Source organism: Salmo salar, unplaced genomic scaffold (genome assembly GCF_965601325.2).
Source record: "Salmo salar unplaced genomic scaffold, fSalSal1 ptg000686l, whole genome shotgun sequence".
Lineage (NCBI taxonomy): Eukaryota > Metazoa > Chordata > Actinopteri > Salmoniformes > Salmonidae > Salmo > Salmo salar.
The window spans coordinates 470,001-488,014 of record NW_027675463.1 but is presented as its reverse complement, the minus strand read 5'-3'; the positions used below and the strand labels follow the sequence as shown (position 1 = coordinate 488,014).

The following is an 18,014-nucleotide window of genomic DNA, read 5'->3' as shown; positions in this document are numbered from 1 at the left end:
AGATCATAATGAATCAGATTACATGGAGAGGGGGGGACCTGATCCTAGATCATAATGAATCAGATTACATGGAGAGGAGGGAACTGATGCTAAATCATAATGAATCAGATTACATGGAGAGGGGGGGACCTGATCCTAGATCAGCAATCTAACTCTGGGACACTGCCTGTATGAAACCGAACACATAGTTGTAAAGTGTAGTTACAGCAGGTGTTTACTGCCATCTAGTGGAAGATACCAATAAAACACTTTATTTTCAGGGTGGGGAGGCGGCTGAGTGAAACAGAAAGTAAAGTTGTTCTTTTGTTCAGGATCCATTTTGAGACGACAGAGCAGAAAACACTACATGGAGATTATTGAAAAATAAAGTAAGTATTTCTGAACAATAATCTATTCTAATGGACAGAGTAAGATAATGAATACCTGGAATGAGATATTACTAGTTAGTAGAACTGCTACTTGAGCTGAGTTGCTGACAGACAGCAGTTTTCAAAGTGGAAACTAATCAGTAGGTCTACATGTTATCAGTAAAACGTCTGGTAAAGATGGTGGAGGAGCTTTTACATTATATGGTTTTATGTTTATCTCAGGGTTTCTCATCCTTTGGTTCTTATCCAGCACGTACACACCTGATTCAACTAATCATCAAATATATATTTGAAGATAGATTTAAGGCATCATTAAAACCTTTTGGGTTTGTAGGCCTGTTTCCAATTATTAAAGTCCTACAGTAATTCATATTTTGGAGGAAAAAAACACAGCTAAACTTGGTTACGAGTAAATTATATGTTTAGCAAAAATAACATAAGAAGGACTATAATAAAAAAACTGAAGCAAGATTCGGTACAATGTCATGATTTGCTGCTGTCGCATGCAACTGACTGTTACCTCTGGTTACTGTTGTAAATGCCTCTGGGTTTAGAACTCTGTGTCTCAGTGCCCTGCGACAGTGGGAAGTTCGTTTTGCATGGCCCGGTGCTACAGGTGAGTGGAGTTTTATTTTAAGGAACAATGGAATGGTCTAAAATGCGTAAACTCTGCGCACCCGGGGAGCCGGGCAATGCAAAACGAATTCACCCAGTGACCGTTGCTTTATTTCCTTATATGAAATTGAAAGTAACTTTGTAGCCTGCGCAGTTACAAAATGTCTGTTGACACTGTGGCTCATATGTCTCTAGAATATTAGAACAGTGGTGGAAAAAGTACTCAATTCTCATACTTGAGTAAAAGTAAAGATACCTTAATAGAAAATGACTCAATTAAAAGTGAAAGTCACCCAGTAAAATACTTCTTCAGTAGAAGTCTAAAAGTATTTGGTTTAAAATATAATTAAGTATCAAAAGTAAATGTAATTGCTAAAATATACTTAAGCATCAAAAGTAAAAGTAAAGTAGTGATCATTTAAAATTCATTTTATTAAGCAAACCAGACGGCACAATTTTCTTGTTATTTTAATTTACGGATAGCCAGGGTCACACTCCAACACTCAGACATCATTTAAAAATGAAGCATTTGAGTTTAGTGAGTCCTCCAGGTCAGAGGCAGTAATGACCAGGGATGTTCTCTGTTTAGTGAGTCCTTCAGATCAGAGGCAGTAGGGATGACCAGGGATGTTCTCTGTTTAGTGAGTCCTCCAGATCAGAGGCAGTAGGGATGACCAGGGATGTTCTCTGTTTAGTGAGTCCTCCAGATCAGAGGCAGTAGGGATGACCAGGGATGTTCTCTGTTTAGTGAGTCCTCCAGATCAGAGGCAGTAGGGATGACCAGGGATGTTCTCTGTTTAGTGAGTCCTCCAGATCAGAGGCAGTAGGGATGACCAGGGATGTTCTCTGTTTAGTGAGTCCGCAGTAGGGATGACCAGGGATGTTCTCTGTTTAGTGAGTCCGCAGTAGGGATGACCAGGGATGTTCTCTGTTTAGTTAGTCCTCCAGATCAGAGGCAGTAGGGATGACCAGGGATGTTCTCTGTTTAGTGAGTCCTCCAGATCAGAGGCAGTAGGGATGACCAGGGATGTTCTCTGTTTAGTGAGTCCTCCAGATCAGAGGCAGTAGGGATGACCAGGGATGTTCTCTGTTTAGTTAGTCCTCCAGATCAGAGGCAGTAGGGATGACCAGGGATGTTCTCTGTTTAGTTAGTCCTCCAGATCAGAGGCAGTAGGGATGTTCTCTTGATAAGTGTTCAAATTGGACCGTTTTCTGTCCTGCTAAGCATTCAACATGTAACGAGTACTTTTGGGTGTCAGGGAAAATGTATGGAGTAAAAAGTACATAATTTTCTTCATGAATGTAGAGAAGTAAAAGAGAAAGTTGTTAAAAATATATTTCTCAAAGAGATAATGAATGAATGAGAACAATTGACATTCAAGAATTAGTCACTGTGTTAACCACAACCAACATGCTGGATCTCTGTTTAGTTGTCACTGTGTTAACCACAACCAACATGCTGGATCTCTGTTTAGTTGTCACTGTGTTAACCACAACCAACATGCTGGATCTCTGTTTAGTTGTCACTGTGTTAACCACAACCAACATGCTGGATCTCTGTTTAGTTGTCACTGTGTTAACCACAACCAACATGCTGGATCTCTGTTTAGTTGTCACTGTGTTAACCACAACCAACATGTTGGATCTCTGTTTAGTTGTCACTGTGTTAACCACAACCAACATGCTGGATCTCTGTTTAGTTGTCACTGTGTTAACCACAATCAACATGCTGGATCTCTGTTTAGTTGTTACTGTGTTAACCACAACCAACATGTTGGATCTCTGTTTAGTTGTCACTGTGTTAACCAACATGCTGGATCTCTGTTTAGTTGTCACTGTGTTAACCACAACCAACATGCTGGATCTCTGTTTAGTTGTCACTGTGTTGACCACAACCAACATGTTGGATCTCTGTTTAGTTGTCACTGTGTTAACCACAACCAACATGCTGGATCTCTGTTTAGCTGTCACTGTGTTAACCACAATCAACATGTTGGATCTCTGTTTAGGGGTCAGTTCTCTAAAATGAGTCTCTCTGGGGAGAGAGAGGAGGGGGGCCCTGCCTCTAAAATGAGTCTCTCTGGCGAGAGGAAGGAGGGGGGCCCTGCCTCTAAAATGAGTCTCTCTGGGGAGAGAGAGGAGGGGGGCCCTGCCTCTAAAATGAGTCTCTCTGGCGAGAGAGAGAAGGGGGGCCCTGCCTCCAAAATGCATCTCTCTGGCGGACATAACACCAAAGCTAAGAGGTAAGATGACAATTTTATGAATAATTAACTAAGTTTATTTCCTAAATAAATACCTATCTTAAGGTGAATGCAGTTACTGTAAATCTCTCTGGATAAGAGCATCTGCTAAATCAGGGGTTCTCAATCCGGGGTCTGCGGAGGTACTGCAGGGGTTCTGCAGGAAGCGCGGGGAGTGGTGGTGTATCCAGGGAGAAAACTAAACTAATATTCTGAAATGTCATTGTGGTCTTATGTTCCCATCTATTGGAATTATTTAGCAACTGCAGTAGTGCTGAAAAAATGTGTTATTCCTTACTAAAGTAGTAATTACTGAGAATTACTAGTTAATTTTATCACTTACAATCATAAAATAACAACTTATACCATAACAAACAATTAAACTGACATAAACCAAAATCACTATATATGTAGTTATTTAGTTAATGACCAAATTGAGCCGGTCGGTCACATTTGAGAGTGAGGGAGATATATAGCATTTTGCATAAAAAAACATGATTTTTGTCTCTCTGAAATGAAACCATCAAGTGATAGATTTGAAACAAATCCTTGTCTGTGAGAGATGTAATAATTAATACATAATTTCTTTAAACAATAAAAGCTCATTTCTGTAAAGTGATATGTTGCGTTTTGGAACTCTTCTTATGTTCCCCATCTGAGATCAGAGTAGATGAGAGATGTAATGTTTGTCTCTGTTGTGTTGAAGACCAATCAAGCAGGAGAGACCAGCCTCCCCTGTTCCCAGCTGTGTGTCCATGAAGAGTGACCGGTCTATGAAGCTACCTATAGAGTTTAGAGAGGGAGACTTTTCTACTGAACAAAGGTAAGAAGAACTCATGGGTCATGGTCAGTGAGTTAAACAACACTGTCTCTAGTCATTTCTCCTCTCACATTTTCACATTTCTTTTGGTTGTTTTCATAATCCATAGGCTAATCCTTTTGTCCATTTTCATAGTCCTAAAACAATATTAAACAAACACAATATTCCCTCCCTGTGTGTGTGTGTGTGTGTGTGTGTGTGTGTGTGTGTGTGTGTGTGTGTGTGTGTGTACTCCCTGGATGAGGAGATGTAATCTCATGTTTTGTCCACAGACACCAACAGGAGAGATCAGAGTCAGAGATTCTCAGTGGTCAGTCTTCCCAGAGTCATCAAACAGACCTGGACTCTATATTCAGTGTATGTGGTCCTGTTATGAACATTTGTTTTTGTTTTCCTCAAGTAAAGTTGATCTGTCAATTATTCATTATTGTGTTAATGAGAAAGCATTTCTTCTCTTGCATAACTTATTTACATAATTTATTTTAGTTGCTTGAAGAGAAAATGATGACATTTGTGAAGAACGAGCTGAAGATGTTCAAGAGGATTCTTAGTCCTGAACTCCCAGAAGGCTTTGAGAGTCAGAAGCAGGATGAGGAAGTGGTGGATGCTGAGGATGAGAAGCAGGAGAGCAGTGCCAGAGAGGGGGCTCTGAAGATCACACTGCACGTCCTGAGGAAAATGAACCAGAAGGAGCTTGCTGACACACTGGAGAAATGTAAGATCTGTCTGCCTCATGTTGAATGCTGTTTTATAACATTTAAAAGCTGTAGCTAAAGTACAGCTAAAGTAGCTGTGTAACTCCATGATATTGTAGCAGCCTCAACACAACACCTAGTGACCTCATCAAGTAGCATAAGGGATGTGTTGTGGTGATTAATTTAGAGAGAGAGAGAGAGAGAGACAACATTAATAATACCATCAATAACACAAATAATAATATAATCAGTCACACCAGTCTGTAATGTATTATGAAAATATTTACACAATTATACAGTCAGATAAGAGAATAAATGATTATAATTTAAAACTTTATAACAGTCCTTCAATGCTGTAGTTATTAAAACAGACGTAATATTAATATCCTCTGTGTTATTTCTAGATTCAGATGAGCTTGCTGTGATTTATCAACGTGAAATCAAATCTAATCTAAAGAAGAAGTTTCAATGTGTATTTGAGGGAATCGCTAAACAAGGAAACCCAACACTTCTCAATAAGATCTACACAGAGCTCTACATCACAGAGGGTGGAACAGGAGAGGTCAATAATGAACATGAGCTGAGACAGATTGAGACAACAACCAGGAAACAAGCAAGACCAGAGACTGCAGTCAAATGTAACAACATCTTCAAACCCTTAACTGGACAAGACAAACGTATCAGAACTGTGCTGACAAAGGGAGTCGCTGGCATTGGAAAAACAGTCTCTGTGCAGAAGTTCATTCTGGACTGGACTGAAGGAAAAGCAAATCAGGATATCCAATTTGTATTTTCATTCCCTTTTCGGGAGCTGAATTTGATGAAAGGGGACAAACACACTTTCATTGAACTTCTTAATCACTTCTCAATGGAAACCAAACAATCAAGAATCTCCATCTACAACAAGTACAAAGTTCTGTTCATCTTTGATGGTCTGGATGAGTGTCGACTGCCCCTAGACTTCCAGAAGAACAAGATCTGTTGGGACGTCACAAAGTCAACCTCAGTGGATGTTCTGCTGACAAATCTCATCAAGGGAAATCTGCTTCCCTCTGCTCTCCTCTGGATAACTACCCGACCTGCAGCAGCCAATAAGATCCCTTCAGAGTGTGTTGACCAGGTGACAGAGGTACGAGGGTTCAATGACCCACAGAAGGAGGAGTACTTCAGAAAGAGATTCAGTGATGAGGACCTGGCCAGCAGAATCATCTCACACATTAAGACATCAAGGAGCCTCCACATCATGTGCCACATTCCAGTCTTCTGTTGGATTTCTGCAACAGTCCTTGAACACATGCTGAAACATAAGACAGAAGAGATGCCCAAGACTCTGACTGAGATGTACACACACCTTGTGGTGTTTCATACCAAACAGAAGAATGAAAAGTATCTTGGGAAAGAAGAGACAGGTCCACACTGGAATAAAGAGAGCATTCTGTCACTGGGAAAACTGGCTTTTCAACAGCTTGTGAATGGCAATCTGATTTTCTATGAAGAAGACCTGAAAGAGGCTGGCATTGATGTCAATGAAGCCTCAGTGTACTCAGGATTGTGCACACAGCTCTTCAAAGAGGAATGTGGGCTGTACCAGGAGAAGGTGTACTGCTTTGTTCATCTGAGCATTCAGGAGTTTCTGGCTGCTGTATATGTGTTCCTCTCATTCATCAACAACAATGAGAATCTAATTGACAAAAAGCAAACAAACGACAAGCCTGAAGTTACTTTCTACAAGAGTGCTGTGGATAAAGCCTTACAAAGTGAGACGGGAAACCTGGACCTTTTCGTCCGCTTCCTTCTGGGCCTCTCACTGGAGTCCAATCAGAAGCACTTACGAGGTCTACTGACAAAGACAAGAAGCAGCTCACAGAGCCATGAAGAAACAGTCAAGTACATCAAGGAGAAGATCCGGGAGAATCCCTCTCCAGAGAGGAGCATCAATCTGTTCCACTGTCTGAATGAACTGAATGACCATTCTCTAGTGGAGGAGATCCAAAGCTTCCTGAGCTCAGGAAGTCTCTCAAAACCCTACCTGTCACCTGCACAGTGGTCAGCTCTGGTCTTTGTGTTGCTGACTTCAGAAAAGGAGCTGGATGTGTTTGACCTGAAGAAATACTCCAGATCAGAGGAAGGTCTTCTGAGGCTGCTGCCAGTGGTCAAAGCCTCCAGGGCTGTTCTGTGAGTAAATAAAATGACATATAAGAACTAATCATCAGGAAGCAATATTAACCTCTCTGGGGTATGTGGGACACACTCGCCAACAGCCAGTGAAATAGCAGGGCGCCAAATTCAAAACAACAAAAATCTCATAATTCAAATTTCTCAAACATATAACTATTATATCCCATTTTAAAGATACACTTCTCGTTAACCTGTTAGGGCTAGGGGGCAGTATTGACACGGCTGGATAAAAAACATACCCGATTTAATCTGGTTACCACTCCTACCCAGTAACTAGAATATGCATATACTTATTACATATGGATAGAAAACACCCTAAATTTTCTAAAACTGTTTGAATGGTGTCTGTGAGTATAACAGAACTCAAATGGCAGGTCAAAACCTGAGAGATTCCTTTACAGGAAGTGGCCTGTCTGACCATTTCTTGAACTTCTTTTCCATCTCTATCATTTACTAAGGATCTCTGCTCTAACGTGACACTTCCCACGTCGTCCATAGGCGCTCAGAGCCCGGGAAAAAACAGAATGTCGTCATTCCAGCCCCAGGCTGAAACACATTATCGCCTTTCTCAAGTGGCCGATCAAGGGACACTGGGCTTATGCTCGTGACCCCGACCGCCCCCGCCTTTGGGATTTTTTCCTCTGTTTGCCGAAAAGGAGATTCCCTGTCGGAATATTATCGCTTTTCTACGAGAAAAATGTCGTCAAAATTGATTTTAAACAGCGGTTGACATGCTTCGAAGTACGGTAATGGAATATTTAGAATTTTATTGTCACGAATTGCGCCATGCGCGCGACACTTCTTTACTATTTCGGATAGTGTCTGGAACGCACGAACAAAACGCCGCTATTCGGATATAACGATGGATTATTTTGGACCAAACCAACATTTGTTATTGAAGTAGCAGTCCTGGGTGTGCATTCTGACGAAGACAACAAAAGGTAATGAAACTTTTATAATAGTAAATATGATTATGGTGAGTGCTAAACTTGCCGGGTGTCTAAATAGCGAGCCCGTGATGCCTGGGCTATGTACTTGGAATATTGCAAAATGTGCTTTCACCAAAAAGCTATTTTAAAATCGGACATATCGAGTGCATAGAGGAGGTCTGTATCTATAATTCTTAAAATAATTGTTATGCTTTTTGTGAACGTTTATCGTGAGTAATTTAGTAAAATGTTAGCGAATTCCCCGGAAGTTTGCGGGGGGTATGCTAGTTCTGAACGTCACATGCTAATGTAAAAAGCTGGTTTTTGATATAAATATGAACTTGATTGAACAAAACATGCATGTATTGTATAACATAATGTCCTAGGGTTGTCATCTGATGAAGATCATCAAAGGTGAGTGCTGCATTTAGCTGTCTTCTGGGTTTTGGTGACATTATATGCTGGCTTGAAAAATGGGTGTCTGATTATTTCTGGCTTGGTACTCTGCTGACATAATCTAATGTTTTGCTTTCGTTGTAAAGCCTTTTTGAAATCGGACAGTGTGGTTAGATTAACGAGAGTCGTGTCTTTAAATGGCTGTAAAATAGTCATATGTTTGAGAAATTGAAGTAATAGGATTTTTAAGGTTTTGAAAATCGCGCCACAGGCAAGCGTCCCACCTAGCCCATAGAGGTTAATCCAACCACACTGTCCAATTTCAAAAAGGCTTTACGGCGAAAGCATAACATTATATTATGTTAGGACAGCATCTAGACAAGAAAACCAGATAGCCATTTTTCAAGCAAGGAGAGGTGTCACAAAAACCAGAAATATAGCTAAAATTAACCACTAACCTTTGATGATCTTCATCAGATGGCACTCATAGGACTTCATGTTACACAATACATGTATGTTTTGCTCGATAAAGTTCATATTTATATCCAAAAAAACCATTTACATTGGCGTGTAATGTTCAGAAATGTTTTGCCTCCCAAAACTTCCGGTGAATGAGCACATCAATTTACAGAAATAGTCATCATAAACGTTGGTAAAATATACAACTGTTATTTAAAGAATTATAGATACACTTCTCCGTAACTTCTTTAGGGTAGGGGGCAGTATTTTCACGGCCGGATGAAAAACGCACCCAAATTAAACGGCCTACTACTCGGGCCCAGTAACTTGAATATGCATATTATTAGTAGATTTGGATAGAAAACACTCTGAAGTTTCTAAAACTGTTTGAATGATGTCTGTGAGTATAACAGAACTCATATGGCAGGCAAAAACCTGAGAAAAATCTAACCAGGAAGTGGGAAATCTGGTGCTTGTAGTCCTTTCAAGTCATTGCCTATCGAACACACAGTGACTTAGGGTTCATTTTGCACGTCCTAAGGCTCCCACTAGATGTCAACAGTCGTTAGAAAGTTATTTGAGGCGTCTATGATGAACAGAGAGCGAACAGAGGAAGTTGGAAGTTGTTGACTCAGGAAAGCACATGAGTTCATTGGCGCGCATTCACATGAGAGTTAGCTGTGTTCCAAAACGTTTTTCAAGACATTGGAATCGTCCAGTTGGAATATTATTGAAGTTCTAAGTTAAAAAGGCCCTAAAGATTGATGCCGTACAATGTTTTACATGTTTGAACGAACGTAAATATAACTTTTTTTGACTTTGTCGTGACATTTTGGCCGCGCTTCCTACACTTGGAGTAGCTTACTGAACGCGCTAACAACAAGGAGGTATTTGGACATAAATTATGGACTTTATCGAACAAAACAACATTTATTGTGGACCTGGGATTCCTGGAAGTGCCTTCTGATGAAGATCATCAAAGGTAAGTGAATATTTCTAATGCTATTTATGATTTTAGATGACTCCAAAATGGCGGGTATCTGTCTTTTTCTGTACTCAGATTATTGCAAAGTGTGCTTTCCACGTGAAGCTTTTTTTAAATCTGTCACAGCGTTTGCATAAAGGAGATGTTCATCTATAATTCCTTGAATAACAGTTTAATATTTATCAACGTTTATGATGAGTATTTTTGTAAATTGTTGTGCTGATTCACCGGCAGTTTTGGAGGCAAAATATTTTCAGAACATCACGCGCCAATGTAAAATGCTGTTTTTGGATATAAATATCAACTTGATCGAACAAAAAAATGCATGTATTGTGTAACATGATGTCCTAGGAGTGTCATGTGATGAAGATCGTAAAAGGTTAGTGCATAATTTTAGCTGAATTTCTGGTATTTGTGACGCCTGTCCTTGCTAGGAAAATGGCTGTGTGGTTTTTCTTGTGTTGGAACTGCCCTAACATAATCTAACTTTATGCTTTCACCGTAAAGCCTTTTTGAAATCGGACAATGTGGTTACATTAAGGAGACGTGTATCTTTAAAATGGTGTAAATAGTCGTATGTTTGAGAACTTTGAATTCTGACATTTTTTGGTTTCGAATTTGGCGCTCTGATTTTTCACTGGCTGTGAAATAGTGTGAACCATGGGAAGGACGTCAGCGCCCAAGTGTCACGGGTATCGTCGGTGAAGGAGGACCAAAATGCAGCAGGACTGTGTTTGTTCATTTTGAACATTTATTAAATCAAAACGAACGCAAAAACAACAAACAAGTGAACGAACGATCCACTGACAGTCTGGCAAGGCACAAGGCTAAACACAGAACAATCTCCCACCAACACACAGACAAACACACCCAACTAATATAGGACTTCCAATCAAAGGCAACACCACACAGCTGCCTTCAAATGGAAGTCCACCCCAATTAACTCCACATAGAAACACACTTACTAGAATACACAGAAATACATAAACATAGACCATAAACCAAAAACCCGGAAATACTAAATCAAACTCCCTTTTACCAAAACACCACCCCGGACCACATAAAACAAATACCCACTGCCACGTCCTGACCAAACTACAATAACAATTAACCCTTATACTGGCCAGGATGTGACAGTACCCCCCCCCCTTAAAGGTGCTACCCCAGAAGCACCTTAAAAAAACAACAACCCCAAACAACAAAACCATAATTCCCCCACCAAAAAAAAGTCCCCTTTTCTAAAGGGAGGGAAGGGAGGGTGGCTGCCGTCAACGACGGCACTGTGCTACACCCCCCCTCTCCAACCCACCTATATCTGGAGGTGGCTCCGGTTCTGGCCGTTCCAGGCAGTCGGGCCACTCTGGCGGCTCGGGGCGGTCTGGGCAGTCCGGCGGCTCGGGGCGGTCTGGCCACTCCGGCGGTTCGGGGCGGTCTGGCCACTCCGGCGACAGTTGACTGGCGGGCAGCTCTGACGACTGTTGACTGGTGGGCAGCTCTGACGACTGTTGACTGGCGGGCAGCTCTGACGACTGTTGACTGGCGGGCAGCTCTGACGACTGTTGACTGGCGGGCAGCTCTGACGACTGTTGACTGGCGGGCAGCTCTAGTGACTGTTGACTGGCGGGCAGCTCTAGTGACTGTTGACTGGCGGGCAGCTCTAGTGACTGTTGACTGGCGAGGCTGGGTTTACACACTTGAAGCCTGGTGCGTGGTGCTGGTGCTGGGCGTACCAGATTGGGAACACGCACCTCCAGGCTAGTGCGGGGAGCGGGAACAGGACGAGTCGGACTGGGTTGACGCACTTCCGGGTCCGCACGAGAGACAGGAGCTGGAAACCCAGGGCTATGGAGGCGCACAGTCGGTCTTGATCTTACCTCCTGCACAACCCGTCTTGGCTGGATGGAACTAGTAGCCCTGTACGAGCGGGGTGCTTGTACAGGGCAGACTGGGCTGTGCAGGGGCCTGATGGTAGCCGTGCGTAGAGCGGGAGTTAGGTAGCCTGGTCCTCGGAGACGTACCGGCGACCAGATGCGCTGCGCAGGCATCCTCCTACCAGGCTGGATGCCCGCTCTAGCACGGCACCTGCGAGGGGCTGGAATAACGCGCACCGGACTGTGCGTGCGTATGGGTGAGATAGTGCGCTCTCCACCTCATACGCTCCTCCATATAACTACGGGTAGCTGGCTTCCGGCTCTTCCTATGCCTAGCCAAACTACCCGTGTGCCCCCCCAAAAAAATGTCTTGGGGGTGCCTCTCGTGCTTCAACGCCAGTCGTGTTCCTCGGAAACGTTCCCGGGCCATACCAGCCTTTCACCTTTCCTCTCTCTCTCTTACCACCTGTCCCCATGGAAGGCGATCTTTTCCGGCTTGGAACTCCTCCCAAGTGTAGGAGCCTTCTCCCTTCAAGATCTCCCAAGTCCATCTCTCACCATAGTCCAACTCAAAATCCCACTGCTCCTTCCTCTGCTGCTTGGTCCTGGTTTGGTGGGAAATTCTGTCACGGGTATCGTCGGTGAAGGAGGACCAAAATGCAGCAGGACTCTGTTTGTTCATTTTGAACATCTATTAAATCAAAACGAACGCAAAAACAACAAACAAGAGACCGAACGATCCACAGACAGTCTGGCAAGGCACAAGGCTAAACACAGAACAATCTCCCACAAACACACAGACAAACACACCCAACTAATATAGGACTTCCAATCAAAGGCAACACCACACAGCTGCCTTCAAATGGAAGTCCACCCCAATTAACTCCACATAGAAACACACTTACTAGAATACACAGAAATACATAAACATAGACCATAAACCAAAAACCCGGAAATACTAAATCAAACACCCTTTTACCAAAACACCACCCCGGACCACATAAAACAAATACCCTCTGCCACGTCCTGACCAAACTACGATAACAATTAACCCTTATACTGGCCAGGACGTGACACCAAGAGAGGTCAACCGCTGTGCCAGATTTAAAAAAAGCTTTACGGAGAAAGCAAACTTTGCAATAATCTGAGTACAGCGCTCAGATATCAAAACAAGCCATACAGATACCCGCCATTTTGGAGTCAACAGAAATGACAAAAATTACATTATAAATATTCACTTACCTTTGATGATCTTCATTGGAATGCACTCCCAGGAATCCCATTTCCACAATAAATGTTTGTTTTGTTCGATAAAGTTCATCTTTATATCCAAATACCTCCATTTTGTTCGCGTTCAGTCGAGTAATCCAAATGCACTGTGCTCGCGCTGTAAGTTCAGACAAAGTCAAAAAAGTTATATTACAGTTCGTAGAAACATGTCAAACGATTTATAGAATCAATATTTAGGATGTTTTTATCATAAATCTTCCATAATATTCCAACCGGACGATTCCTTTGTCTTCAGAAATGAAAAGGAACACAGCTAACTATCACGGGGGCGCGAGCCACTGAGCTCATGTCATTTTCTCAGTCATCTGTTTCCAAGCACTCTTATTCTCTCCCCATTCACAGTAGAAGCATGAAACAACGTTCTAAAGACTGTTGACATCTAGTGGAAGCTTTAGGAAGTTCAAAATGACCCCACAGACACTGTATATTGGATAGGGAATCACTTGAAAAACTAAAAACCTCAGATTTCCACACTTCCTGGTTGGATTTTTTCTCAGGTTTTTGCCTACCATATGAGTTCAGTTATACTCACAGACATCATTCAAACAGTTTCAGAACCTTCAGAGTGTTTTCTATCCAAATCTACTAATAACATGCATATCCTACCTTCTGGGCCTGAGTAGCAGGCAGTTTACTACAGGCACGCTGTTCATCCGGATGTGAAAATACTGCCCCCTACCCCAGTGAGGTTAAGTTTAGAGAAAAATATGTATTATAATATTATATTGAATAACATATTGAATAAATGCATTGATTTTCACATTAGTATATCAATATGAACATACAATTCTAGGAGACAGAAGATGAATCTATATGTTGTTTGAGAGAATAAACCAAATGCATCTGCCATTGTCCTTCTACACTACTCGTTAAATTAACAGTGTGTTTGTGAAGTCATGATGATCTCTTTGCAGGGTGTCAGGCTGTGGAGTCACAGAGGAAGGCTGTGCTTCTCTGGTCTCAGCTCTGACATCAAACCCCTCACACCTGAGAGAGCTGGACCTGAGTAACAATGACCTGAAGGATTCAGGAGTGAAGCTGCTCTCTGCTGGACTGGAGAATCCCCACTGTAAACTGGAGACTCTGAGGTCAGTATTCCTGTAGTTGGTCAACAAGTGATAACTGTTCACCAGATCCACATGTGTTTACCAGACACACATAGTCCACACCATATGTATTTGGACAGTAAAGCTTACAGTTTTAAATGTGGTGCTATGCTCCATCATTTTGGATTTGAGATAGAATGTTTTGTGTTAGGTGACAGTACAGAATGTCACCTTTTATTTGAGGGTATTTTCATACATAGCTGTGTTACTGTTAAGAAAGGAAAGCACTTTATGTATTTAGTTCTCCCATTTGAAAAAGTTGTACATATTCGGATAAATTCACTTATATTGTATTAAAGTAGTCATAAGTTCAGTATTTAGTCCCATATTCCATGCCTGCAGTGATTACATCAAGCTTGTGATTCTACTAACTTGTTGAATGCATTTGCAGATTGTCTTGGTTGTGTTTTGGATTGTGTTTTTTCCTAATAGAAACTCAATGGTAAATAATGTCCTGTCATTTTGGAGTCACTTCACTTGTATTGTCAGTAAGAATAGAAGATGTTTCAGAACACTTCTACATTCATGTGGATGCTACCATGATTATGAATAATCATGAATAAATCGTTAATGATGATGAATGAAAAATTTACTGAGGCACAAAGATCAGACCCCCTCTGTTATTGGTATTATTCTGTATACTTCTGGCCCTTCTTTGGACACTGTGTTAACTAACTAACCAGACGAGCTTCAATGCCATACAACTCTCCTTCCGTGGCCTCCAACTGCTCTTAAATACAAGTAAAACTAAATGCATGCTCTTCAACCGATCGCTGCCTGCACCTACCCGCCTGTCCAGCATCACTACTCTGGACGGTTCTGACTTAGAATATGTGGACAACTACAAATACCTGGGTGTCTGGTTAGACTGTAAACTCTCCTTCCAGACTCACTATAAGCATCTCCAATCCAAAGTTAAATCTAGAATTGGCTTCCTATTTTGCAACATAGCATCCTTCACTCATGCTGCCAAACATACCCTCATAAAACTGACCATCCTACCGATCCTCGACTTCGGCGATGTCATTTACAAAATAGCCTCCAATACCCTACTCAATAAATTGGATGCAGTCTATCACAGTGCCATCCGTTTTGTCACCAAAGCCCCATATACAGTGGGGGGAAAAAGTATTTGATCCCCTGCTGATTTTGTACGTTTGCCCACTGACAAAGAAAGGATCAGTCTATAATTTTAATGGTTTATTTGAACAGTGAGAGACAGAATAACAACAAAAACATCCAGAAAAACTCATGTCAGAAATGTTATAAATTGATTTGCATTTTAATGAGGGAAATAAGTATTTGACCCCCTCTCAATCAGAAAGATTTCTGGCTCCCAGGTGTCTTTTATACAGGTAACGAGCTGAGATTAGGAGCACACTCTTAAAGGGAGTGCTCCTAATCTCTGCTTGTTACCTGTATAAAAGACACCTGTCCACAGAAGCAATCAATCAATCAGATTCCAAACTCTCCACCATGGCCAAGACCAAAGAGCTCTCCAAGTATGTCAGGGACAAGATTGTAGACCTACACAAGGCTGGAATGGGCTGCACGACCATCGCCAAGCAGCTTGGTGAGAAGGTGACAACATTTGGTGCGATTATTCGCAAATGGAAGAAACACAAAATAACTGTCAATATCCCTCGGCCTGGGGCTCCGTGCAAGATCTCACCTCGTGGAATTGCAATGATCATGAGAACGGTGAGGAATCAGCCCAGAACTACACGGGAGGATCTTGTCAATGATCTTAAGGCAGCTGGGACCATAGTCACCAAGAAAACAATTGGTAACACACTACGCCGTGAAGGACTGAAATCCTGCAGCGCCCGCAAGGTCCCCCTGCTCAAGAATACACACACATGCCCGTCTGAAGTTTGCCAATGAACATCTGAATGACTCAGAGGACAACTGGTGAAAGTGTTGTGGTCAGATGAGACCAAAATAGAGCTCTTTGACATCAACTCAACTCGCCGTGTTTGGAGGAAGAGGAATGCTGCCTATGACCACAAGAACACCATCTCTACCATCAAACATGGAGGTGGAAACATTATGCTTTGGAGGTGTTTTCTGCTAAGGCGACAGGACAACTTCACTGCATCAAAGGGACGATGGACGGGGCCATGTATCGTCAAATCTTGGGTGAGAACCTCCTTCCCTCAGCCAGGGCATTGAAAATGGGTTGTGGATGGGTATTCCAGCATGACAATGACCCAAAACACACGGCCAAGGCAACAAAGGAGTGGCTCAAGAAGAAGCACATTATGGTCCTGGAGTGGCCTAGCCAGTCTCCAGACCTTAATCCCATTGAAAATCTGTGGAGGGAGATGAAGGTTCAAGTTGCCAAACGTCAGCCTTGAAACCTTAATGACTTGGAGAAGATCTGCAAAGAGGAGTGGGACAAAATCCCTCCTGAGATGTGTGCAAACCTGGTGGCCAACTACAAGAAACGTCTGACCTCTGTGATTGCCAACAAGGGTTTTGCCACCAAGTACTAAGTCATGTTTTGCAGAGGGGTCAAATACTTATTTCCCTCATTAAAATGCAAATAATTGTATAACATTTTTGACATGCATTTTTTCAGGATTTTTTTGCCGTTATTCTGTCTCTCACTGTTCAAATAAACCTACCATTAAAATTATAGACTTTTCATTTCTTTGTAAGTGGGCAAACGTACAAAATCAGCAGGGGATCAAATACTTTTTCCCCCCACTGTACTACCCACCACTGCGACCTGTATGCTCTCATTGTCTGGCACTCGCTTCATACTCGTCGCCAAACCCACTGGCTCCAGGTCATCTACAAGACCCTGCTAGGTAAAGTCCCCCCTTATCTCAGCTCACTGGTCACCATAGCAGCACCCACCTGTAGCACGCGCTCCAGCAGGTATATCTCTCTGGTCACCCCCAAAGCCAATTCCTCCTTCGGCCGTCTCTCCTTCCAGTTCTCTGCTGCCAATGACTGGAACGAACTACAAAAATCTCTAAAACTCGAAACACTTATCTCCCTCACTAGCTTTAAGCACCAGCTGTCAGAGCAGCTCACAGATTACTGCACCTGTACATAGCCCATCTATAATTTAGCCCAACTACCTCTTCCCCTACTGTATTTATTTATTTAGCTCCTTTGCACCCCATTATTTCTACTTTGCACTTTATTCCACTGCATATCTACCATTCCAGTGTTTTACTTGCTATATTGTATTTACTTTGCCACCATGGCCTTTTTTTGCCTTTACCTCCCTTATTTCACTTCATTTGCTCACATTGTATATAGACTTATTTTTCTACTGTATTATTGACTGTATGTTTGTGTAATACCCTTGTTTGAACCAAGTATTGAGTTTATTTGTTATAATTAATTGGTATTATATTTAAAAGATGATTGAATTGCTCCTAAACTGTAATGTTGTTAATGCATTATGCTTTTTGAAGAAATATTTATTTAATGTATAAGTGAATAGTTTGTTTTACTTTGAAGTTTACGTTTTGACCAATAAGGTCGCTTGTTAAGTTGTGGCCAATGGGAGTTGACCTGGTTAACGGGAGGGAAAAAGACGTTGATGAAAGGATGGACGTTTTACCTCAGGACGGTTGGTGAAGAAAAATTATAAAAGAAGACGACAGAACTACAACAAAACCCATAGCTACTAAGACATGAAGGGAAATACATGTTTTATTTAATAAAAGAGTTGTTATAATTTAGTTAACTTAGTAAAGACTGAAGCTACCGTCTCGTCGTGGAGGTATTAGCCAGCTAGAGGTTAGCCTAGCATCGTGTGACACCGGGAGATAATTGCTTGGGAAGCTTAACGAGTTCGTGTTGCCATGGGGATATCGGTTACTAAGGAGTACTGTCTGCATGGGTAGCTGTGCTGCCTTGGACTTGGTGAGGAAACCTGCATGGAACTGCCATACTTCGCTGAGGGAATATCTACCATGTAGTGAGTAACCACAATGTGAGGTGCTTAATTTGGACACGTGTTGTGCACGACTCATTGGGGTTAATAATTTTTTTATTTCTTTTAAAATAAAGGTGAAATAAATAAATAAATTGGTAATGGTG

At 41.9% G+C, this 18,014-nt stretch overlaps 1 protein-coding gene across 1 annotated transcript; it reads left to right on the top strand.

Annotated features, from left to right (window-relative positions):
* The first annotated feature begins 277 nt into the window (after window positions 1-277).
* On the top strand, window positions 278-14,808 carry LOC145877080 (NLR family CARD domain-containing protein 3-like). The gene is made up of 7 exons (XM_082972376.1): window positions 278-368; window positions 2,993-3,226; window positions 3,930-4,046; window positions 4,316-4,400; window positions 4,530-4,758; window positions 5,143-6,913; window positions 13,761-14,808. Exons 2-7 carry the CDS (start codon window positions 3,009-3,011, stop codon window positions 13,948-13,950), a joined length of 2,610 nt encoding a protein of 869 aa, XP_082828502.1. The 5' UTR covers window positions 278-368; window positions 2,993-3,008; the 3' UTR covers window positions 13,951-14,808.
* Window positions 14,809-18,014: the final 3,206 nt, after the last annotated feature.

Bases quoted from the DNA above. Each gene is read 5' to 3' on its own strand.
- LOC145877080 (XM_082972376.1), top strand. From the start codon at position 3,009: ATGAGTCTCTCTGGGGAGAGAGAGGAGGGGGGCCCTGCCTCTAAAATG. The intron at 4,401-4,529 runs GTATGTGGTCCT...AATTTATTTTAG, and splicing joins ACCTGGACTCTATATTCAGT to TTGCTTGAAGAGAAAATGAT. The intron at 6,914-13,760 runs GTGAGTAAATAA...ATCTCTTTGCAG, and splicing joins AAAGCCTCCAGGGCTGTTCT to GGTGTCAGGCTGTGGAGTCA.